Source organism: Capra hircus, chromosome 5, assembly GCF_001704415.2.
Source record: "Capra hircus breed San Clemente chromosome 5, ASM170441v1, whole genome shotgun sequence".
In the NCBI taxonomy this organism is placed as follows: domain Eukaryota; kingdom Metazoa; phylum Chordata; class Mammalia; order Artiodactyla; family Bovidae; genus Capra; species Capra hircus.
Genome location: NC_030812.1, coordinates 47,158,552 through 47,184,781, shown reverse-complemented (window position 1 = coordinate 47,184,781; position 26,230 = coordinate 47,158,552). Strand labels below are relative to the sequence as shown.

The following is a 26,230-nucleotide window of genomic DNA, read 5'->3' as shown; positions in this document are numbered from 1 at the left end:
AGTCTTGAACTGTCAGGATAAAGTTGACATTAACTAAAGTTTGAATTTAGTCCATAGCATCTATGCACATGTGTTTGATTTGTCAAAACCCAACAGCATAATGTTTCACATATTTGTTCATTTTCCTTTGGTGCTGTTAGCCATGTGTGCATTTTCAAAATGAACTAGCTTTGTGAATGGTTATAGAAAGAAAAAAAGAAATATGTAAAGAGAATAAATAAATAATTTGCATCTTTAAAAAATACATAGTTAGTGTTTCTGTCTAAAAATATTGTGTGATGAGGAAATAGATCTGAAACAAGAGTAATTCTTTTTCCGTGAAGCAACACTAACCTTGCAATTTTTACTCAGCTCCTTTGCGTAAGGATGAATTCTCCCTCCCAAATCTTGGAGAATTGTAAAAATTGAAATGAAAAGTTAACTCTTGAGACAATATATTCCTTTACCCCACCTGTATGTAACTGTCTACTTCAGAATGCTTTATATCCCCAAAGTGCAGCCATCTTCTCTAAGATAACAATGCTTGTTAAATGCTGCAACTCAGGAGCATACCAAAGTATCATTTAAAAATTAGTCATAATTTTCACAACACTCCTGCCATTGCTGCATTTTGTTTTGTTTTCTGATTTTTCAAAACTTAATTCTAATCTTTAACTTTCCAAAGTGAAAGCAAAATAAATTTACTTCTATCTATATTTTTTGTGATAGAGATGAATGATATTTTAACTCTACATCAAGTCTTCAAATTTCTTGTGTTTTCTTTTCTTCAGTGAACTTACCTCTGCTTTCTCATATTCCCCATTAGAAGGGAAAATAGCTCTTCTTTCTTATAATTATCCTTTTCTGTAATTTGATGAACATGCTTCTCTATGTTTGATTGCATTGAACATAGGAGAAAATTAATCTAAAATGCACATTATACTCTTAATATCTATTTCCTCATTTGTCTCCCAGTTAGACTCTAGGATTCTTGAGACTAGAAAACATTTCTTATTTATTTTGTACACCCAGTCCCCATCTGATGTATACTTTATCATATATCAATTCAAATTTGATAGCCAGTGAGTAACTTCATCAGGTCAAATTGTAAAAGGTTGGCTTTTACAACTAATCAGGACACTGAGGTTTTTAAAGAATTCTTCATTGATCTTTCTCCTCCATTCTGAGGGTACCAGAAAGGTACCAGAAGTCAGAAAGGTACAAAAACTCCACAGTACTAGCTCCCAAATCTGTTTTCATGAGAACTGCAGTGGCTCATTGCCATACACACACAGGCTGATGTTAATAAACACTAACTAGAGCAGATTGTGACTGTTCTCATCCTTGAACAGATTAAACAAGGCCAGCTGCAGTGAGGGCACTTTGCTATAATAATACAATAAATACTTTTGAAATGATGCTTACTTTTGTCTTTTGCATTAAGTCCAAGAGTAAAGCCAACTAGAGTGGAAAATAAAGAACACCTCCCCTTCCCCCCAGTACCAAGCAAAAATTCCAGAGATTTTGCCAAAACTCCCCATAGATTTATCACTTGTTAGGAGACTTTGTACAGAGAACTACAAAATCTCCTTTACGTTCTAAGGGCCAGATGTTACTGTCAAATTGTAACCATTCAGGGCTACATGTGTACACACGTTGCCCTGTCATCTCTGAGTGCACACGGGAGGGACAGGACATAGAAGTTGTGATCCAACGTAGGCTTTTTCTGAGCTGAAGAAAAATTGACATTAACTACTGAGTTATGGCAGATATTTTCTCCTTTACGAAGGCCTCCCACCACAAGGAGGCAGGATCCTTCTCAGCTTGAAGAAGCTGTTAATACAGAAAGACTCTCAGCCCAACAAGAGTGGTATATGCAATAGGCAGGACTTCCCTGGTGGTTCAGATGGTAAAGAATCTACCTGCAATGCAGGGAGACCAAGGTTCAATCCCTGGGGCGGGAAGATCCATCCCCTGGAGAAGGGAATGGCAACCCACTCTAGTATTCTTACCTGGAGAATTCCATGAACAGAGGAGCCTGGTAGGCTCCACTGGGTCACAAAGGCTTGGACACAACTGAGCGGCTAACACATTCATTAGGCAAGGGATTTGTATAGCTACAGCTCAGTTTCATCCTCACATTGTTGAACTAACATTTGATCTGAAATTCTTCAAACTTCAGGCACATCGTCCTATCTAATTAACAGAAACATTCCTTGTGTGCTTAGTCTCTCTGCCGTGTCTGATTCTTTGCGACCCCATGGACTGTAGCGCACCAGGCTCCTCTGTCCATGGGGCTTCTCCAGGCAAGAATACAGGAGTGGGTTGCCATGTCCTCCTCCAGGGGATCTTCCCAACCCGGGGATGAAACTCAGGTCTTCCACATTGCAGGCAGATTCTTTACCATCTGAGCCACCAGGGAAGCTCAAGGTGATTCCTTAGGTAAATCAAATAACTTTTTGACCACTTGGTGTTAGAGAATACTCTGAACTCAACTTCCCTATAGTGATGTCACTGAGAGTTGACTATTCATTTTTAAATTTGTTTTTATTTACTTATTTATTTTTGGCCGTGCCATGCAGAATATTAGTTCCCCGACCAGAGATTGAGCCCATGCCCCCTACACTGAAAGTGCAGAGTCTTAAGAGTCTTAACCACTGGACCGCCAGGGAAGTCCTGACCATTCATTTTTAAATTGAACTAGAAGCCACCATGGGCTTCCCTGGCAGCTCATTGGTAAAGAACATACCTGCCAATGCAGAAGACATGGGTTTGATCCTTGGGTCGTGAAGACCCCCTGGAGAAGGAAATGGCAACTCACGCCAGTATTTTTGCCTGGGAAATCCCATGAACAGAGGAGCTGGGCAGGGGCTGTGGGGTTGGGGTGGAGGTTATAGGCCTTGGGGTCTCAAAAGAATCGGAGTTCTTAGTGACGAAACAACAATAAGTCACCTCAGGCAGAAGATGAATCTGATTGCACTTGTGTGGTTACAAACAATCCTAAGCGCCTCTGTTTCAACTAAGCCATAAAGGACTCTTTGGGAAGTTTAAAAACAAATATCTTTTTTAGCGGGATACCATATTTAATTAAAAATTTTAAATAACTGAGCTTATCCTGTGAGCTGTTATTTTGTGAGATGTGAAAGGCCCCTAAAATGTAACTTTCATTTAGAAATGAGAAATGAGAGTTAATATTTTAGGGGCCTTTCATGTGTCACAAAAGAAGTGAAGGTTTTAAAATTCTTTTTTAGTAAACAGCTAGGGGATGGATCTGTATTGTCCTGTACTGCTATGAGAATGAAAGAAGGGTCAACGTGAAAAAAAAAAAAGTATGTATTGGGAACAGAAGTACCTCTTAACTGAACAATGGTCTTACGATTTTAAAAGCCGGTGGGCAAAACCATCTATTGCTAGTTGGCAATAAAACACAGCATATAATCAGATTAAAAGTTTGCTACTTACATAAAACCAAAAGACCCATCTGCATGGAGATCCAGGAAAGGACTGTTTTCTTCAAAAGATCAACTTAAACCCTTTGCATAATAATCATCCTTACTTTACTAAACATTGTACCTCATTTTTTAAAACATCACAATGTTAAGCCCAATTCAAGCTTCTTTTCATTTAATGTTTAGGTCAGTATTGAAATGAACTACTAATGTTCAGGTTCTTTATTATGAAGGATTTTCTTTCAATACCTGCTAGAAGGGGTGGCTTAGCAGCCTAGGCATCAGCTTTAAAATACCTAGACTCCCTGCAACCATAGGCTGGATTCACAGGAGGACCGGGGAGCCCCTTAATTATGCTGAAATAAATTTCCTGTACCAGTGTCTTTTTACAAAATTTTAAAAGCCAAAATACTCTATGGACATAAGAATTCAATCATTTTTCCCCTTTCATTTGGAGAAATACTGGTTTGCTGTATGATCTCAGAAATCCAAAAATAGATTCTTTCCTTTTTCACATTCTTTGCATGATCTAGTTTAGCATGCTGTCTCCTAAGCTATTTACAGACTTTAACAACAGTATTTATTTGCTTAAAGGTTGTATATTCAATTTGGCTGTGCTAGTCAGATATAAGGTTTAATCTGCAGAAAACAGCATATTGACGTCCCCGTGGTTAGAGAGGGCCCTTCTTAATCTTTTTATGATTCATTCAGTCGATGGGTTTTTAAATTGTCTTCACAGTTTTATTTAACATTAACTTAATTCAAAGCATTTCTTCAAAGTCCTTTGTTGTTGATATTCTTTTGTTCTGGGAGGAAGCTCTCTTCCACCAATTGTATTTCAGAAGTTAAAATGCCACTGTGGAATGAGAGAGTTTCATTACAAGCTATTTGAGAGGTGTAACCATCTTATAAGGAACTCAGAATCTCAGTGCAAGGCACGGTTGACATGCCAGGTCTGCAGAGTGCCTAAACTGTGTAAACTTCCCCACATGGACAGACTTAACTAGAAGTGGAACCATCAGAACTGTCTAAATCAGCAACTTAGAGGGCTTTGCTATCTGTTCAATAGCACATGCCTATAAGAGAGATGTCCTTAGACCCTCCGCAGTAGGTAATGATGCAAGAATCTCCAAGTAGGGAGGGGGAGCAGCTGGACCTTGTGGGACTGAGTCTTCCCCCGGGGTTCACTCTCCATCAGTAACCTAGGAGAGTCAGAGCTGGCCCTGCTGACAAAACCAGGGGCCTTCCCGGCTGTGGTGGCATGTGGAATCCCAAGAGATCCCAAAGAGCAGAGTGAATCTGGAGGTGGGAACCGAAGTCATGAAATAATAGCTTCTCCTCCAGGGTTGATCAGATTTGATTTTTCTAAAGAAAAGGTTGAGATCAGGTTGGGGATTCAGAGAATTAGGAAACCCTGGTTGTTGTAGCTTTAGAAGATGATCTCAGGGGAGTTAATTAAATTCCCTCTGCCTTAGTTTCCCTCTGAGTGAATGAAAATAACAAGTCCTGGGACCTTCCAGTCACAATGATGCTGATGTTTAAAACAGGATTTTAGCTTCTATACAGGAAATGCACGTGCAAAATATTGCTCCCTTATTAGGGTGCAGGGAAATATACTGCCAACCACACTCCAGGCCCATGTGTGCAGTTGATATTAGTCAGTTTTTATTAACATATAGTGGTCGACCGTGGTTTCAATGACAAGAATCCTAAGGGGCAACTGGTTCCTAGGTATTTAAGCTAGTAGGTGCACCAAGGAAGATAAAAGATTTGCAGTTTGTTTGGTGTCCCCGAAGATTTCCAGACAGCAGTTTGTTTCCTCTCACTTTTTATGAATGGCCGTAGTATTGTGCTTCCGTCTGCATTTTCTACCAAAGCCATTCATAAAAATAAAAAACAAAACAAAATAACAACAACGGAAAACGTCGTGGGCGCAGTCTGGAGCCATTGGGTGCCAGAGGCTGGGCAGACATCCCGGCAGCTATAGCCCCAACCACCATTGAAAGTCCTCAAGGGTCTGTTTGTTTGGTGGTCTGAAAAGTATGAAGTGCTGTGTGGAAGGGCAGCTGGAAGAAGTTCTGTGACACGGACTAGGCCGGGAGCCAGGGCTGGCAGGGTTTCAGACATTGTCTTTCCCCTCATTGAAGTGTCAGGACCTAATTCATGGAAAATTGGGCGAGCTGGCAGCCCTTTCAGAGGATTTCATTGAGCCCCACAGTGTGCAGGAGTCACATGAATGCGGGCTCCTCAGCCAAAAAGGGAGGGGGACTTCTGAGCAGGAGGAACCAGTCAGCCTGCAAGAATGTGTGGGGATTTGAAACGATTTGGGAGTAAACATGTGTACAGGTGTAATCGGCAGGGGAAAAAAAGGGGGAGGAAGAAAAGTGGTCTGTTCTTACAAATGACTCTTTTGAAATGAATACTCTCTGAGCGCTCAGAGAGTATTCTTGAATCCTAAGAGGGAAAGAAGTCCTAATCATTCTCAGTTGGATTCCACCTGGAGAAAACATCATCTCAGAGCCTGGGCCTTTATGATATCATCTCTACTGTGATTTAAAGTCAGAGGGAAGAACTTTGGGGCTTTGTTTTTTGGGTTTTTTTTCAGTAAACAAAAGTATTTTGCCTTTCTTTTGTTTTTAGCTTGCTCATCGACAAAAATAAAAGCTCTGATTTTTTTTTTTTAATAAAACATGTCTACTACAGCAGCAATAAGACATCACACCATCACTGAAAGGAAAGAAAATGAATAGAAGTTCTGCCCTTTCACGATAAGAGTGAATTTACCTTAACTTCTGTTTTCTGGGAGAACTGTAGCAAGTTTCTATCTTTATTTGTACCACAAAAGCATGTCATTGCCCATCAGGGTGGTGGTTCAGTTGTATTTGCAAATCTCAGTGATGTGTGTGTGCATGCTAAGTCGCTTCAGTCGTGTCCTACTCTTTGAGACCCTGTGGACTGAAGCCCGCCAGACTCCTCTGTCCATGGGATTCTCCAAGCAAGAATACTGGAGTGGGTTGCCATGACCGCCTCCAGGGGATCTTCCCGACCCAGGGGTGGAACCCACATCCCTTATGTCTTCTACAGTGGCAGGCGGGTTCTTTACCACTAGCACCACCTAGGAAGCCTAGACGAATAAATAAGGTTTATATTCAAACATGAGAGTGAGTACTGGAAGGAATTCATTAAAAATTTGTGGCTTCATGGGACTTCCCTGGTGCTCCAGTGGTTAAGATTTCATGTTCTCAATGCAGGGGACACAGGTTCAATCCCTGGTCAGAGAACTAAGATCCTGCATGCCCCAAGGTGCATCCCCCAAGAAAAATGGGCTTCAGATCCACCTTTTATAGCAACAAAGAATAACTTAAATGTTTTTCTAATATGCTAAATATTGGACAGCTAACTTAGGCTGGACAGAAAACAGTTTTCTCAAAAGGGGGGACTTTGCATTACATCCAGAATTAAATAGAGACGATAGAGATATGCAGATACAGATATGACAAAATATTCTGCAAGTGATACCGTCAAGAAGGCAAATGAATTCTGTGGGTTGAAAAAATTGGAAAAAAATGAGAAAAAAAAACATTGGAAAAAAATGGAAAAATGGGGAAAAAATTGCACATCAGATTCTGATAAGAAACTTGTATCCAGAACATATAAAGAACTCTTATAACTCAATAATGAATAGACAAATACATTTTTAAAGATTCAAATAGACATTTCTCTAAAGAAGATATACAAATGGCCAAAAGGTACATGAAAAGATGGTCAGCATTATCAGCCATTCAGTTCAGTTCAGTTCAGTCGCTCAGTCGTGTCCGACTCTTTGCGACCCCATGAATCGCAGCATGCCAGGCCTCCCTGTCCATCACCAACTCCCGGAGTTCACTCAGACTCACGTCCATCAAGTCAGTGATGCCATCCAGCCATCTCATCCTCTGCCGTCCCCTTCTCCTCCTGACCCCAATCCCTCCCAGCATCAGGGTCTTTTCTAATGAGTCAACTCTTCTCATGAGGTGGCCAGAGTACTGGAGTTTCAGCTTCAGCATCATTCCTTCCAATGAACACCCAGGACTGATCTCCTTCAGAATGGACTGGTTGGATCCCCTTTGCAGTCCAAGGGACTCTCAAGAGTCTTCTCCAACACCACAGTTCAAAAGCATCAATTCTTCGGCGCTCAGCCTTCTTCACAGTCCAGCTCTCACATCCATACATGACTACTGGAAGAATCATAGCCTTGACTAGATAGACCTTAGTCGGCAAAGTAATATCTCTGCTTTTGAATATACTATCTAGGTTGGTCATAACTTTCCTTCCAAGGAGTAAGCGTCTTTTAATTTCATGGCTGCAGTCACCATCTGCAGTGATTTTGGAGGCCCCCCAAAATAAAGTCTGACAGTGTTTCTACTGTTTCCCCGTCTATTTGCCATGAAGTGATGGGACCAAATGCCATGATCTTCGTTTTCTGAATGTTGAGCTTTAAGCCAACTTTTTCACTCTCTTCTTTCACCTTCATGAAGAGGCTTTTTAGTTCCCCTTCACTTTCTCCCATAAAGGTGATGTTATCTGCACATCTGAGGTGATTGATATTTAGGAATATTCAGATCAGAACCACAATGACATTCACCTTCACACCAGCAGGATGTAAAAAGACAGTAGCAAGTGTGGGCATGTATTTGGAGCAATTGGAATCCTCCTGCATTGCTGGTGAGACTATAAAATGATGAGGCTGCTTTGGAAAACTATCTGACAGCTCTTTAAAAGTTTAACAGTTAACCTCTATCACCCAGAAATGCCACTCCTAGCTGTATACCTAAGCGAAATAAAAACTTGTACACACGAAAACTCATACATGAATGTTCATAGTAGCATCATTTATGTTAGGCAAAAGTTGGAAACAACCCAGATGTCCATGAACTGATGGATATGTAAACAAAATATATCCATACAAGGGAATATTATTTGTCAATAAAAAGCAATGAATTACTGGGGCTTCCCTGGTGGACCAGTGGTTAAGACTCCATGATTCTAGTGCAGGGGGCACAGGGAACTGAGATCCCACATGCTACACCACCAAAAGATAGGTAAATAAATAAAATTATTAAAAAGGAATGCATTACTGACACATGCTATAGCATGGATAATCCTAGAATACATTTTAAGTGAAAGAAGACCAGATGTTATATGATTACAAAAGATACAAAAGACTGTATATTTACGTGACATGTCCAGAATAGGCAAAGTTACAGGTGGCACTAATGATAAAGAATCCGCCTGCCACTGCAGAGATGCAGGTTCCTTCCCTGGGTCAGAAAGATGCCCTGGAAAAGGAAATGGCAACCTACTCCTGTATTCTTGCCTGGGAAATCCCATGGACAGAAGGGCCTGGTGGGCTACAGTCTATAGGGTTGCAGCAAGAGTCAGACATGACTGAATACACAACACACATGTAGGGACAGATTAGTAATTGACTGGGAACTGGAGGCTGGCTAGAGAGGGAAGAGTGAATGGGAGTGGGTGATAATGGATAGGTCTCTTTCCCAAGAGCTGAAATCTTCTAAAATTGGATAGTGGTGATACTTGTACTACCTTCAGACTATACTAAAAAGCTTAGATGTATACACTTCATATGGGTGACTTTTATGGTATATAAATTATATCTCAAGAAAGCTGAGTTTTTTAAAACAAAATTGTAACAAATTAAGCCCTTTCACTTCCTAAGTTTTGTGATATGCTAGTTAAAACAAAGTGAATAGAATAGCAAGTTTATTTTGATGTAACTGCTATGTATTACAGACCTTAGTTGGGAATTGTTTTAAACATCCTTTAGCCTGAAAGAAACCATTTGAACTTTGAAGAAACTTTCATCTTCGCAAATAAGTGTCAATATTTAAAACAGGTATACCTAATTATTCTCATTGTGTGTGTTCTCTTTTAAATTATGACAATTCTTTTTTTTTTCTTTCTTAGCCACAACAAGTTGTTCAGAAGAAGCCTGCTCAGGTAAGAGAGAGTCATTGTGATTTTTTTCTCCCAATTAATGTAAAAAGTAAGACAAAAAAAATATGGCCCCAAATAACCTTTATTTAGTCTTTCTCTAGTTTTGATTATGTCAGCATTGTAGTGTTCTTGAAAACTGGTTGTATCCTTCAGACATAGTCAAGAATATATAGTCTGAGGTTTTCAAAAATTCTGAAAGACATCACGACCTAAAGTATACAAAGCAAATAAAAATACTTCTAAAAATAAACCCTTTTAGTGCCTTATATGAAACAAATACTTAGTCTTCTGAGGTGTTTCGCCCATACTTAAACATCAGATTTTGCCCTTTCCATCTAACGATCCACATCCCATTGACTCCATACAAGACTTACTAGCTGCAAAGTATATCATGATCCATGACTAGAAACATATCTGTTCATTGACTTATTTCCCCCAAAGAAGGCCTGGAAATTGAGAAATTTTTATATTAATTTTGCTATTGATGAACTCTCTGATCTTAGCAGAATGAGTCTCTGAAGTCTTTGACAGCATCAAAATTAGGAACCGTCTTTACTTCTCTTGTTCCATATGCCTGGAGTTCCTTGTCCCAATTATAATCTGTACTTAGAAGCATAAGAATCATGTTTATTGAGAAAGTATGTCTTGAATAATAAATTAAAATATAAAAATGTCTTGCTGTTCTCCCTTTTGGGGTTGAAAGAGATGCACAGGAGACTTAGGTGTATCATACAGAACCTACCGAAGTAAGTTATTAAGCATTATCACAGGTTACCACGTTCTTTGTTGATCTTTCATATAATTTATCTGTAGGATCTTTTCCCTAGAGTTCTCTAAAACTGTACCTCTCACCCTGTTCTCTTGGGACAGTGTTGGTTTGCATGGGAAAGGCAATCTCCTATATCTGCTGTTCTTTGCAAATGCAGCTTGAAAGAGAATTGAAGCTTCTAAACCAATATAAGCATACAGGAAAAATGTATCTGAATAATTACACACGTGCTTTAAAATAAAAACAGAGTTTCCATGAAAAAAAAATCGTAATCACAGCTGTTCCCTTTCCTAAAAGCCAAGAGTGGTAGGGGACACTAAAAATAAGCACACGATGTTTCTAAGCAATATTAAACAGAGCAAAATATAAACAAAAGCTTGACATTTTAAAGTAGGAGATCCCAAATATATTACCCTCTCATCCTTCATTAGTAGGGAAATCAAGAGAAAATTAATTTATAATTCTGTGCATTGGGGTCAAAGTATATTGCTGTGTTCACTGTTACATCATGGGCTGTGAATGACAGGTTAATAATCTAAGGTGGTCTGTTAAAGCTTTGATTCAGTGTCTATTTTTGGGGTTGTAGGGAAGATAAGGCAAACAAAAACACAGTCACTGCATATGAGAAATGTGTAATCTAGTTCAGAGGTTCTTAGCCTTGGCTGCATATTGGAATCACCTACAGATACTATTAATATAATTATGTATATCCAGTTGTATATATTAATATACGTAGTTGACCCTTGAACAACATGGGTTTGAACTGTGATGGTCAACTTAAACAGGGATTTTTTTTTTCACTAACTGCTACAGTACCACAGGATCCATAGTTGGTTTAATTGGTGGATGCAAAAACATGGATATGGAGTGAGGACCAACTATAGGACTTGAGTATCTAAGGCAAATCCTGGAATCAGCCCACCTCGGATACTGAAGGACAGACAACTGTAAATATGTGTACATCCTGAACCCTACCCAGTGGTGTATGCTGGAGCCAGCCCTTGTGAGGCTATTGTGTCTCTTCCAGATTCTATATTTAGTGATGTCAAGTAGGTGACTTGAAATCCATTTTGGTGGGAGTAGTTACACCATGGAAATTGATACATTCTACAAGTCAGGACTTTATTTTACTGGAGAGCAAGTTGTTGAACTTTCACCTGCATACCACTGGCCTCACCCTTCAGTGATACTGATTATTTAGTCTGGAAACCCACGCATTAGTATTTTATGAACTCCTCAAGTAAGTAACGGAGAGCCATGGATGAAGATGCTCAGTGAACACACTTGAGAAGACATTTGAACATTTGTTGAGCAAATGAAGGCACAATAAGAGTCTATGAGGCACAGCGTGATATAGATGAATGAGTGGGATTCCCTGTGTTGCCTAAGGGGATGATCCTTAGAAGAGTTTTGATCTTGTTATTGTTTAGTTGCAGAAGGGAAAATGAAGACATAGATTATTCTTTAGGAATAGAAGACGTTTTAGATGAGATGAATGGCATATTCAAAAGTAAAGAGGCAGAGACAGGTAAATCACTGGTGGAGGTTATCCACATGGCTAAAACTGATTACAAATTGGGCAATAATACACCAAGAAATAATGTAAGTGACATCAGACATTTTTGTCCCAAGAGAATCAGGAATATCAAAGAAATCACAGATGGATTGGGTTGGTCCTCACTGATCAATCTTGCTGTCTTGCAGACCATGCTCCAGATTTGCCCTTGAAAAGAGAGTTTAGACTCAGAATAAAAGAACATGAGCTCATTGGGCTTCCTAATCTATATTGTCTTAAGGACACAGTGATGAATTATATAAACATGGGGACTACACAGAAGTTTGTGGAAGATAATGTAAATTTCACACCACATTCGAAAGAATCTCTTTCTTTTCCATCTGTTTCTGTCAAAAGCCACATGGATGGCTTTTCCATGTGGCAGTCTGGATTAATTCAGGCTCGTATCCTTTCTATCAACACTACTTCCAGGGGTTACATTCAGATCCTGTTTTGAGGTGGCAAAAATTTTAGCACAATTAAATATTTTACATCCAAGAAAAGAACTCAGCAGTGTATAAGGCGGCCTAGGTTTTTCTGGCCCTGTCAATGGATGAATTAATCTCTCTATTCCCTATATATCCATGAACTGGGAAAATAACGGTGCATCTTCACGTGCTCCAAAGGACATTTTAAGAGTTGTATAAATTCCAGGGAATAGTATTACATTCTGACTTATTTTTGGATGCTTGGCTTTTCATTTCTAGGGATTTGTATTCTCAAAAATATCCAAGGTCTAATTAGTTCAAAACTACTATCTTTTTTTACCTCAAGTGTTTTCACTGCATCTTTTTAAAATAAAGGATTTTTTAACAAAGGGAAATTTTTATGGTGATTTCTACATAGTATCATTAGGACTAAAGCACTTGGCTTGTGTGTAATTCCATGTGTATGGAGTTACAAAGACTCTCTTCTAAAGTATCCTAATGCCATCAAAATGCTTGTTGTCGTTGTTCAGTCACTAAGTCATGTCCAAGTCTTTGCGACCCCATGGACTGCAGCATGCCAGGCTTCCCTGTCCTTCACCATCTCCTGGAGTTTGTTCAAACTCAGGTCCATTGAGTTGGTGATGCCATCCAACCATCTCATCTGCTGTCACCCCCTTCTCCTCCTGCCCTCACTTTTTCCCAGCATGAGTCAGCCCTTCACATTACATAGCCAAAGTATTGGAGCTTAAGCTTCAGCATCAATCCTTCCAATGAATATTCAGGGTTGATTTATTTTAGGATTGACTGGTTTGATCTTCTTTCAGTTCAAGGGACTCTCAAGAGTCTTCTTAAGCCACAGTTGAGAAACGTCAGTTCTTCGGCCCTCAGCCTTCCTTATGGTCCAGCTCTCACATACATGCGTGACTAGTGGAAAAACCATGACTTTGACTCGATGGACCTTTGGCGGAAAAGTGATGTCTCTGTTTTTTAATATGCAGACTAGGTTTGTCATAGCTTTTCTTCCAAAGAGCAAATGTCTTTTAATTTCCTGGCTGTAGTTACCGTCCGCAGTGAGTTTGGAGCCCAAGAAACAAATGTCACTGTTTCTGCTTTTTCCCTATTTGCCATGAAGTGATGGGACCAAATGCCATAATCTTAGTTTTTTTCATGTTGAGTTTTAAGCTTTTTCACTCTCCTCTTTCACCGTCATCAAGAGGCTCTTTAGTTCCTCTTTGCTTTCTACCATTAGAGTAGTATTATCTGCATATTTGAGGTTGTTGATGTTTCTCCTGGCAATCTTGATTCCAGCTTGTTATTCATCCAGTCCGGCATTTCACATGATGTACTCTGTTTCAAGTTAAATAAACAGGCTGACAATATACAGCCTTGTTGTACTCCTTCCCAATTTTGAACCAGTCCATTGTTCGTGTCTGATTCTAACTGTTGCTTCTTCTTAAATTTCCTCACAACTTTGGGGATGCAACTTTTTGAAAATGGATTAAAAAAAGTCATAATTCATTCTAAGGAGCCAAATTCAGAATTAGGCTAAATCTCAGAATTTAGATGTGCATATGTGTATATAAGTGCATACATCAAGAGAGGAATAAAAATTTAAGGAAAACCATTCTGCAGAGGTGTGCTTGGGAAGTCCACCAGGTGCCATCAGCTGCAAACCTCAAGTGTGTGTCACGTAACCCTGATGGGAAAGTTAATAACCTTAAAAATCTAAAAGGGAAGATCTCTAATATTTAATATTAAATTTATAAGTTCCAAAACCAGTGAAAACTAAGCTTACTAGAGAATTCTATATTTTCATTTAAAGTAAAAAAGTAAGAAGTTAGCTAATTTCCTAGTTTTTTAGCCATTGATTGCTAAAAAAGCAGTTGATTTCTCAGCCACATGGATTACATTCTCAGTTTGAGTAGGAAATTGGTAGGTTTTGTTGCTGCTGTTGTCCTTTTTCTAAAAGAAACCTTATAAGATATAGGGTTATTATTATTGCTAGAGGGGGCTTTGTTTCTCAACTGTTAATTTTCATAAGAAAAAAAATCTCACTCCATCTCAGAATTCTAAAAAGATTTTGTTGATTTATTAGCTCTCTTATTGTTTCTTGATTTCCGCCTTTTAAGATTTTAAACTGAAATTAGAAGTGAGTCCTTATATATAATTCAGATATTTTTTTTCTCACGTGAGCCCTACTCAGAAGGTATAAACAGCTTTAAACAATCCAAGTTCTCCTTCCTTTCAACCCAATTTCCTCATTGTTGTAGTGCCCTGGCAAGCTACACCTCTAGCAATTAAGACAGGTAGAAACCTGCTCCTTTTCAGCTTTCCAGTGAGAGAACTGGAAAGTTTTCAGTTTCTAAGAGACTGGAAACAAAGCTTTCTGTTTCGAAATAGAGCTTTTACCTACGAGTAACATCATTTGTGGGTGGTGTGTGTTGGGGCAAAGAAATCTAAGCCTTGGTTATCATGGGATTTTCCCCCCCTTAAAAAAAAAAAAAAAAGAAGTTGAATGCTTTTACAGAGCATAAAACTTCAAGGGCAGTTTTAAGGATGTTTATATTTCAGACAACCTAAACATTGTTTGGAGCAAAATGAGAGATTTCACTTTGGGACAAGCAGGTTGATGAATTGCAGTCAGCATCTTGTTCTCAAAGAAGGCATTTTTACTGGGGGCTTTTAGTCTAGACATACAAAGGAGGAAGGAGGAAAAAGGGAGAGTTCTCTAACACTCATCTTTTACGTGGTATCTTGGCCAGTGCAGTAAATAGTTCATCATAAATCAGACTTGCAAATAAGAGTCACTCTCTACTCACTCAGGGAGAATACTGATTTATGCTGCTTAAGTCATAAAGAGTACTGATTTATTTGTTTTCCAACTTATGCTCTTTCAAGCTGGTAAAACAGTTTGTGGGCCAGTAGTAAATGTTTGGTACCAACTGGCAAAACATAAAGAATGATATCAAAGCCCACCTTGAGTGGGACTGTTTTGTGTATAGGAAATACATTTTTGATTTAACCTCTGACCTCTGACATTGCAAAGGTCAAGGAAAAAGAAAAGATCCAAGTAGAAGGCATCATTTAACTCTTGTAATAAAGTAGCTCAAGGAGATACAGCACATGGGTAGGGCAGAGGAAGCATATCAAAATGATCATCAACTGTAAACATATGAAGTCATTAGCTTAGTTTTAATAAAGGAATATTGGCGAGATGAAGTCAGCTGTTTCTTGGCATGGGATGTCTTATAGAGATGACATAAACGTCTAACAGAAGTGAAAGAACATGACTCAGTTTGGGGCACGACATAAAACTCCAAAAGGCAAAATATAGTGTTTCTGAACTTGACAGATTTCCTATAAGAGGTTTTTTTTTTTTTTAATATGATTGCCTCTAACTATGCGGTAAAGCCTGTGGATTAGGCTAAAAATAAAATGGCCATGTCTGTCTGCTTCCCTTTGCATATTGCAGAGTGCTTTTCCTATGCATTTTGATGTGAGTTGTATAAAAAGCTATTATTTATTCAATATGTAAGATTTCTTCTTATTATCCAAACCCAAATTAATATGAATAAATAGTAACTGGCTTTAAAACACTGTCTTTCTAAGGAAATCCTTAATGTTTGAATAGAAATATGTTGATTTGTCCAGGAAACTTTTTTAACTTTAAGGGAATGTTTGCTGGACACTGAAATGTTTCTATTGAAGAATTATTTAACTTACTGTTATTATTGATATTTTCATAATCATCTTCAAAAGTCTTTGTCTCAGGATAGTAAACAATGTTTGGTGCAATAATGATTAAAACTCAGAAATGTTCTATTTCCTGGCAACAAATACAAATTATGAATAATTTTATATACATAGAAAATAGAGAGAAAATGTTTCTGCTAATCTGAGCCATCAATAAACACATCCAGAATAAAACCATTAAGTAACCTTTAATCTATCCATTTGTAAAAAGAAGAACATTCCTCAATAGTTTTGGAAATGTTGAAATGAATTTCCTTTTCCTGAGTGGTTCCTTCATATAAAAATCTTTCTGCTTCATCTTTAACTATTTTTTAAACATGACATTTCTTCAATAAGAATTAGAAACTGCCGGACACAGGAGCCTGGAGGGCTACAGTCCATAGGGGCGCAAAGAGCTGGGCACAACTGAAGCAACTTGGGAGGCACGCATGGAAAACTGATGAAGCTTGTGATCCTCAGAAATATGACTTACAGGATCCTGAAATCTGCAGTTAATGAGTGTGCAAGTCGCTCAGTCGTGTCCGACTCTTGCAATTCCATGGACTATACAGTCCATGGAATTCTCTAGGCCAGAATACTGGAGTGGGTAGCCTTTCCCTTCTCCAGGGGATCTTCCCGACCCAGGACTCAAACCGGGGTCTCCTCCATTGCAGGCGGAGTTTTACCAGCTGAACCACAGGGGAAGCCCCCAAAATTTGCATTTAGTTTATATATAAAATGAACTGTCTATCTGAAAAATGTGATTCCCTTCTGAAGATATTTTTAAATAGTCTTCATCCCAGAAAAGAGTTCGTAGTATCCCAGAGATGCATGTTACCTCTCTTTACAGTATTTTCAGGGATGAAACTCTGATCAGAGGCATGCACAAGACAAACAGGAGTGTATTACAAATCTAAGATGTCATATTCTGTTTTCTTTGGGAGGCGTTCTTTAGTAACAGGTTTTCTTCCCTTTCTTTCACAGCTATCTATCATTGAACCACAGATAAAGAAATAAACACAAAATGAGTAGCTGTAATTAATCATCATAGCTCCACACTGTAGTCTTACAGAATTTTTACTCTTTTTTTTCAAAATTGTCCCATTTTGTTGTCACATTGTTTTCTCACACCCTGCTGATGGGTATTATCATTATTGTGTAACACAGTGCGAAAAAGGCACAAGTTATATACACGTTAATGCTAGGGCTGGTGCCCATGGTTATTGATATCTAGGATCAACCTTCTTTACCGTAAACATCCTCCAGTAAGACCTTCAAAGGGCTCCCCCGGTGGCTCAGTGGTAAAGAATCTGCCTGCAATGCCGGAGACGGGTCAACCCGTGAGTCGGGAAGATTCCCTGGAGAAGGAAATGACAACCCACTCCAGTATTCTTGCCTGAGAAACCTCACGGACAGAGGAGCCTGGGGGGCTACAGTCCATAGGGTTGAAAAGAGGCAGACACGACCTAGCACCTGAACACACAATAAGATCTTAAAACTGACTTTTATTAAGTTGATGGTAACACATGCAAGGTAGACACTTGTATATTTTTACATACGTAAGACTAAAATTAATAAAAAGATAAGGTACCATAAATATCCCAGCTTCTGAAGCCTCCTTTTGAAAAACATTTCCACCAGAATGCCTTGCACTTGCCAGATCATAGGGTTTATATAGGTTCCATTGAACATGTTTTTTTAAAATTGTGATATAAAATTTTCCTAGTTGAAGGAAATAATCACTTTCCATGAAGTTAAACAGCCCCAATCCATTTTAAATTAAAATATCTGACCAAGAAATAGAAAATGTCTGATTTGTGGTCTCATGGGTCACTTAGCTGCAGATGGAACTTGAAAACTTGGTTTCTGGTCTCTGCTACAAAGGAGGGGAACCCATAATTTTTGTTCTAGCGGGACTGGCTTGAGATATTCATGAACATGAAAAACTCTTGCGTGTGTCATTCCAAGTCCTTAAGGAACTGAACATACTAAGATGACAAAAAGAATGTCACTAAACCATAACTACTCTTTCTAGAAGACAAGGTATTGTTTGGTTTACTAGCAAGAGAGCTTAAATTACAGATGCATTTGTAGCCTGCAGCACTTTCTAATAAGAGAGTCACAGAGTTCTTTGCAACCAAGGTGGGAAAAATAAGTATTTATTAAAGGCGACATAAAGGCAGCATGGACTTCTGTGACTAGCCCTCCTTCCTACACACAAAGAGGGGCATGATGGTGTCAGCACCCCTATAATTTGCAGGGAGAGTATTTCCATTTCTCGGTTCCATTGAAAATTTGCTGGCCTCCTTTCCACTGCAGACCTTCTGTTTAGTCTGCCTCTGAAAATTAAACCCAGAGCTTCAGCTCTTGCCTTAAACCTTCCTCCAGTGCACACCCTCACCCTTGCCTGTGGTGGTAAGACCTATGGTTAAACACCTAAGACATTGAAAAATTCCATCCAGCATGAGGGGATCAGGATATATATTGGGATGTCTTCTTCCTCCTTTTGAATCAGTGAGCAAAAGTGCATCCAAGGGTATATGCTAAATGCATCATGCTGAACAAAATCAAAAGAACGGGGAGAGGTGAGAACTGTCTTTCTAGGTTTTAGTGGTTTTTTTCCCCCAAGCGTAATGAAAGCAATGAAAGAGTTACACTTATTAAATTCCGTTTGGGGGGAACAAAAGAAAAACTTTAGGCAAAATGAGTGCAATTTTTCCAGCAGTCATAATAAAAATATAGTTCTCCAACTCTGCGTACTTTCTTTTCCCTCTCTTCAGTTTTCTGCCAAAAAAATCCACGTGTTTCACCCCCGTGCAGTGCAGCCTCAGTGGTCTTTGTAAGGTAACTGAGTGGATGGCTGGGGGCTGTTCAGTGTTTAGAGGCCTTAGTGGCTGGTGCTCATAAAAATGTCACTGTGCACTTTCACTTTGAAAAGTCCTTTTATCCTACATTCCTGAAGCGCCATTCCAACAGTAAGCCTCCTTGACCAGACTGCGGCTGCTTGGCTTTCCCACCTTGCCAACTAGCCCCTAATGAGATGTGGAGAGTGCTTGGCGACAGTCTTTCAACGACTCAGTATTGCCTCAGAGCTGCCGTTGGGGGGCTACCCAAGCTCAAAGATCTTTTAGCCATATGCAGCAAACATGAAGCAATTTAAGTAAATAGCTCAAGTTCCAATCTATTGCCTACAGCAAATGGCAGTCTTTTAAGTTACTTAGGAGGATTGAATCTCAGGGGTTTCCTACCATCTACTCTGCTATGAAAATAAGATTCCTGGGGGATGTCTGCACCAGATGCATCTTCCTTTTATCACTGGTTCCTGTCGGTCCACTCTTTGCACCTCAGAAGGGCCCTCTGCGAAGTCTGGTCGACAGCTGAACATGGATTTTCTGACACCATCCTTTTTTTTGGCTATACTGGGTGTCTGTTGCTTAGCTCAGGCTTTCCCTACTTGTGGCAAGCATGGGCTCCTCTAGTTATAGCGCGAGGGCTTCTCATTGTGGTGGCTTCTCTTGTTGCAGAGCACAGGCTCTAAGACACACAGGCTTCAGTAGTTGGGGCACACAGGCTCAGGAGTTGTGACCCTGGAGCTTGGGCTCAGTAGTTGTGATTTACTGGCTCCGAAGCATGTGGAATCTCCCTAGACCAGGGATTGAACCCATGTACCCTGTATTGGCAGGCAGATTCTTATCCACAGTGCCACCGGGGAAGTCTTCTGACTCCATCATCATGCATCCACGACATACAGATGGTTCCTGAGAAGAAAAGCAAGAACTCTTCTCTCCCAGCCTTACTTTGCAATCTGCTGTTGAATCACCTGCCCCAGTTGAGTCAATGAACTGTGGAACAACAACAAAAAAAATTTGAAGATTTTTCTTCTCTTAATTACACGCATACTTTCTGTCACAGCAAAAGGCCAAGTTACTGGAAGGGTGAGAACCGGCGTTTGCAGAGGTGAGAGCTGCCGCCTCTCACATGCACCTCCAACATGCTCCCCTTGGCAGCCATGTCATCCTTTAGAGGTTTGCCAGTCAGGGCTATGCCAAGAAGAGAAAACTCTCCACAAACCAGACACTTGTGAGAACCTTCATCCTGAGCATGTGAGAGCTACATGACCTCCCGAGGTTGACTGAGTGAGGCTCCCACCCTCTGACATCCTGGTTAGAAACCCAGTCCTAGCAGAGGCATTTCAGTGTCCATGGAAATACAACAATTCTCCATGTTGTATTAAGAACCATTAAATAAAGGAAACAATATGAGAATGAGGGACCGTCATTTTCAGCTAAATTGCGTCTAAGGGATTTAAATAAACCACTTCCATATCAGGAGCTACAAGAGCTCAGATCAAGCAAAGTTTCTGGGAATGTTTTGAAAAGCTGATCACATCCCATCTACTGCAAGATCTTTGTAAGTTCATGGCCTGAAAATTCGGTTTCCTTCTGGATTTGGAAGACCTTTTTCCAGATAGTTTAGAAAAATTGATCAGTTAGGAATGGAATAGTTACGGCTTGATCTGGGGCCCCAGGGGCCTTCCAACTTGACAGCCTTCTGTTAATTTGTTAACCAGGGGAAAAAGCAATCAAATCTATCTGCCACCTTGTACGCCGTAGTCTGTTTCAGGGTAGTCACCTAAGTCCATACCTCCTGTCCTAATGAGGAGTCCTTTGGGGATGGTTGAAGAGTGTATCTGCCGAACAACTTAAGTGACTTTCTGAAATTTAAATATTAAGTGTAAAGACAAGGTCAAAGGGCGGCTGAACATTAGCTCAACTCTCTTGCGTCTGTCCGTGGCTTTGATCCCCTTCCATCCTCCTTTGTGGCCAGGACGCCATACATGGAGAATCTCAGGATCCTGGCCTGTTGCCTATCAAGAGGTATAAACCTGCTGCTTAAATATGTGAAGCCCAGTTTGGGTGTTGGGAGCAGAGGGGAGGTGGCTGCAAACGTTCCACGTTTCCTACATAACCCAAAGCAGACTAAACAAAACCAGTGTGAAATCTCATGACTTGATGCTGCAGTGGTTATATTTTTTAAGCTATAATCCATTCATTTGTATGTGTGTTTATTCCCAGGATTTACAGCTCCCTCAGTCTTGGGTAGGGGGAAGAGAATGTTTGAAACCTTTTGCAAAGGGTTTGCAATAAGCAGTGGCCTATTAAAGCTCAGGATACAGTGAGTGTGTGTGCATTCGTGTGAGCCTGTGAGTGCCCGTTCATGTGGGCTTTTTTCCCCCCTCCCTTTTGCTGCTTTTACGCAAAAGCGTCACACATGGTAGCATTTAGGAGTTCCTTCACAGCTGAAGTGCTTCAAACACTAATGAATGGAAGTTTGGTCATATAATGCAGACAAGCTTTAAGGCATGCGTTACTGAATGGTGTACTGTAGTGACCTGGGAAAGGAAGAGAGGTATAAATTGTGTCAGTTAGCCACACAGACAAAATGAAGCCATGTGGAAAATCAAATCTATTACAGTATGAAGACTGTTATAAGCTGTTTGAAGCTGGCCATTCCTAAAGTTTGCTGCAGGAGTAAATGTTTGCTTCTTCTCCCAGATCTTTTTCACATGCCGTCTTATGAGACAGTGTACAGCATTTGATAAAAATCATCCTGTCACTAAGGACGCTTTTATCAGAAATGTTTATTGTCTCCGCTTTACCACCCATGTCCTGAAAGGTACTGCACATTTGTTAAATAAGCAAAAGGAAAGAGAACTTTACAGCTCAAGCCGGCTTACAGAAACTCCAACAAATTCCAGAGCCATAAGGAATCAAAAAAGGGAAAGAGAAGGGGGAATTAGATTTATGAAGAGAAGGCCCTGCAAAAACATATATATTAGATTTTCTCTGTTTGGTTAGCCCACCATTAAATGCTTGGTTGGTGTGGATTTAGTGTTGATATTGAGCTGTTAATGGCAGACTATGACCATTGTCTTACAGTGTGCTTTAATAAATACAAGGAGGAAATCCATTTGGAAAGGAAATTAGTCCTCAGCTCTTGCAGCCCTTTCTCAGGCTCTGCCTTCATGCTGCCTCCCTCACTGTGGTGGTGGCATCTTGGTCACACAGGAGTGCCAACACCCATCTCACTCTGCCCAAAGCCTGGCTGTCCTGGCCCTGCAGCTTTGGGTATATGAGTTCTTGTGCCTTGATTTTTCTCACCTGTAGAATGGGAATAATACCAGCCAGTCCCTAAAAGCGTCAAGTATGCACCCTAAGAGCATCAGCTATGATTACCAATATCTGCACGACACATTTCCTTTGTGCCGCAGGAATGGATCCCCTTCACTTGATTTGCTAGTTTTTAAAACTGATGACTGGTGAGCCATCGGGAAAAAATTTATCCTTGTCTTTTTTCCCTCTCATTGGTGGGTAAGCTCACGCAGGCCTGACATTCTCTGGATGGCAGACAATTGAATCTGCTGAGCAGCCGCCATGATGTCAAGCCTTAAGTCAACAGTGGCTAATGACGGCTCTGGGAAAAAACAACACCTTGATTCCTCAATTATGGTTTAAGAAGCCCTGGGAACGAGGGGCTCGCCAGTCATCCGCATCCTCTTTTGAAGCCAGCATAATGTGCTGTAGAAACAGGTCACTTCTGAACCATTTGTCAGAGCAGGCCCCACAGTGTAATGGCTGTGCCCTTTGTGTGTTCCAGGAGGAAACTGAAGAGACATCCTCACAAGAGTCTGCGGAAGAGGATTAGGGGGCGCCAGCATTCAATTTCTACCTCAGCAGCAGTTGAATCTTTTGAAGGGAGAAGACACTGCAGTGACCACTTACTCTCTGTCGCCATGGTCTTTCCACTTTCATCTGGGGTCGGGGGGGGGGCGGGGGGGGGTGGGGGCGGGACGGGGGTGGGGGTGGGAGAAGTCACGTAACCTTAAAAAGGACTATATTAATCACCTTCTTTGTAATCCCTTCACGGTCCCAGGTTTAGTGAAAACTGCTGTAAACACAGGGGACACAGTTTTAACAATGCAACTTTTAATTACTGTTTTCTTTTTCCTTAACCTACTAATAGTTTGTGGATCTGATAAGCAGGAGTGGGTGGATGAGAAAATAACCTCTGAATCGGGTTTAGTCAATCACTGCACTGCATCCAAACCAGAAACGTGTCACCTACGTGACACCGGGCATTCCTCCAGGCCAGGCGCGGTGGGAAACACTGGCCACCTCAGATGCCACCCAGCCCGCTCAGTAGTGAAGCTTCTGTGTAGAACACCAAAGATAGGACTAGCTACTACTTCTCTCTTTTTCATATAACCTTGTAGACACTTACTTGATGATTTTTTTTAATTTTTACTTTTATTTCTAAATGAGACGAAATGCTGATGTATCCTTTCATCCAGCTTAACAAACCAGAAAAGGTGATGTTCGCTTTTCAAAAAGGGAAGTACGCAAACTCTGATTGCCAACTCCTTTAGTTATGGATGCCGCCGCATATCTGCAGGAGTAATAAATTTACTCACAGCCCTTGTTTTTTTTACTTTCAGGAACCCTCATCCGGGTAGAATCTACTTCCTACAGAGCCAAATGCCATTTAGCAATAAATCACACTTGTCAGCTTCAAAGCATTTTTAAGGAACCTAGACAAGTAAAATTATCCTCTTTGTAATTTAATGAAAAGGTACAACAGAATAATGAATGAGGAATTTAACCTGGATTACGAGGTGGGAGGAGCGAAATCCAAATTTCTTTTGCCATAGTTTATACTACAATTTAAAGGATGAAAAAAAAAAAAAGCAGGCTCTCTCTCTCCTATCTTTCTCTCTCTTCATTGTTTATCAGTTTCCGTGAAAGACCTAAATACCACTTACCTCAAATGAAGCTTATGTGTTACGTCAAGTAATACGTTTTGACATAGGATGATTGGATGAGGTGCTTGACCTCAGCTCACCACCTCTTCATTCAAACTGCACTTTTAGCCAGAGATGCAATACAAACCCACTGCTCAATACTACCTCTGAATGTTACAATTAATTTACAGTTTAATACTTATTACATGCTGCTATACACAAGCAATGCAAGAAAAGAAAACGCAATGGGTAGGTGATACAAATCATCTACAGTTCTTTTTTGTCCACTTATTTACAGTTATAAGAAGCAGTCTCCTTACTGTGTTTCAGCATGGCTATGTATTTTTCTATGGGATTTTTTTTTTATTAAAATTTTACAAATACTTGTTTCAGCTTCTCTGCTAGATTTTCTACATTAACTTGAATTTTTGTTTTTAACCAAGTCGCTCCTAGGTTCTTAAGGATAACTTTCCTCCATCACACTACACATCACACAAAATTTGACTGTAATGTTTAAATATTACCTTCCAAGTTTGTACCTCACATGAATTGTTTAAGGAAATGGACTAATTGACTTGCAAAGACCTACCTCCAGACTTCAAAAGGAATGAACTTGTTACTTGCAGCCTTCATTTTTGTCAATGTTTGAAATATTTCAGACTGCAGCTAACCCTCATCAAAACTATTTTTGTAAAAGGCTTTTTTGATAGAAAGGAACACGTTTTTACATACTTTTTGCAAATAAAATAAAGCCAACCTTCAAAGAAACTTGAAGCTTTGTAGGTGAGATGCAACAAGCTCAGCTTTTGCATGATGCAATCAAAAATATGTTTTGAAGATTAGTTGACTATGAAAAATGCTTGACAGATATTTTCATGTATTTTACACAAATGTGATTTTTGTAATATGTCTCAACCAGATTTATTTTAAACGCTTCTTATGTAGAGTTTTTATTCCTTTCTCTCCTAGTGAGTGTGCTGACTTTTTAACATGGTATTATCAACTGGGCCAAGAGGTAGCTTCTCATGACGGCTTGTGTCAGTCTGGCTTTTAGCACTGATGCCAAATGAAACTCAAAACCATCTCTCTTCCAGCTGCTTCAGGGAGGTCGTTTCAAAGACCACGTACCTCTCTGAGACGGGCTCACTGTTGTGAATCACCAAAGGAGCTATGGAGAGAATTAAAACCCAACAGTACTGTTAACTATGCATTTAATAAGCAAATAAACAGTGGCTCATAAAAATGGAAGTCCCACTCCTTATCTTGGGTTGGGTCTTTTGAAACCTCACTGGCCAGCAACTGAAGCAGTTGCTCATGTTGGCCAAACTCAGAACACCCAGCAATTTCCATCTCTGATGAAGTTACTCTCTTATTTCCTATACGTTGTACAATCAAAACACACTACTACCTCTTAAGCCCCAGTATACCTCATTTTTCATACTGAAAAAAAGCTTGTGGCCAATGGAACAGTAAGAACATCATAAAATTTTTATATATATAGTTTATTTTTGTGGGAGATAAATTTTATAGGACTGTTCTTTGCTGTTGTTGGTCTCGGGCTAAGTAAGACTGGACATTTAACTTTTCTACCATTTCTGAAGTTAGGTATGTTTCCAGGAGAAAAGTATCAAGACGTTGAACTGCAGTTGACTTTCTCCCTGTTTCTTTGAGTGTCTTCTAACTTTGTTCTTCATGTAGAGTTGCTGTCTATGATTGTACTTTGAATCGCTTGCTTGTTGAAAATATTTCTCTAGTGGATTATCACTGTCTGTTCTGCACAATAAACATAACAGCCTCTGTGATCCCCCTGTGTTTTGATTCCTCCTCTTTGTCATGACTCCATTAAATGAGTAATAAAGTTTGGTCAAAACAGGTGAAGGAGAGAGACATTCACAAGTCATTTTGTTGCACCTCCTACACACCGTGCACCCACACCTCGCACACACCAATGTAAAGTTTTCAAGCACAGCTCTCTGAGGGTTCCCAACCCACGGATTCAACCAACCACAGATGCCCTAGAGCCGACTGCATAAAGTGATTTCATATAAGGAACTTGAGCATTCTTGGATTTTGGTATTGGGGCTTTCTTGGTAACTCAGCTGGTAAAGAATTCTGCAATGCAAGAGACCCAGTTTCAGTTCCTGGGTCGGGAAGATCCCCTGGAGAAGAGATAGGCTACCCACTCCAGCGTTCATGGGCTTTCCTGGTGGCTCAGATGGTACAGAATCCGCCTGCAATGCAAGAGACCTGGGTTCCATCCCTGGGTTGGGAAAATCCCCTGGAGGAGGGCATGGCAACCCACTCCAGTATTCTGGCCTGGAGAATCCCCGTGGACAGAGGAGCCTGGCGGGCTACGGTCCATGGGGTTGCAAAGAGTCAGTCACAACTGAACCACTAAGCACAGCACAGGGATCAAACCCATGCCCCCAGGATTCTGAGGGAAGGCTATATCAAACTCCTTGAATCAGCTGTCCTAAATCTACATTTCATAATCTGACATTTAACGCCACCAAGACAATCTTC

At 40.1% G+C, this 26,230-nt stretch overlaps 1 protein-coding gene across 1 annotated transcript in view; it reads left to right on the top strand.

Annotated features, from left to right (window-relative positions):
* Positions 1-22,614, top strand: part of HMGA2 (high mobility group AT-hook 2) — a 144,278-nt gene extending 121,664 nt beyond the window's left edge. Inside the window, exons 4-5 of the mRNA NM_001285651.1 lie at positions 9,396-9,428; positions 22,567-22,614. Of these exons, the coding sequence (NP_001272580.1) occupies positions 9,396-9,428; positions 22,567-22,614 (81 nt within the window). The remainder of the gene's footprint in view (positions 1-9,395; positions 9,429-22,566) is intronic.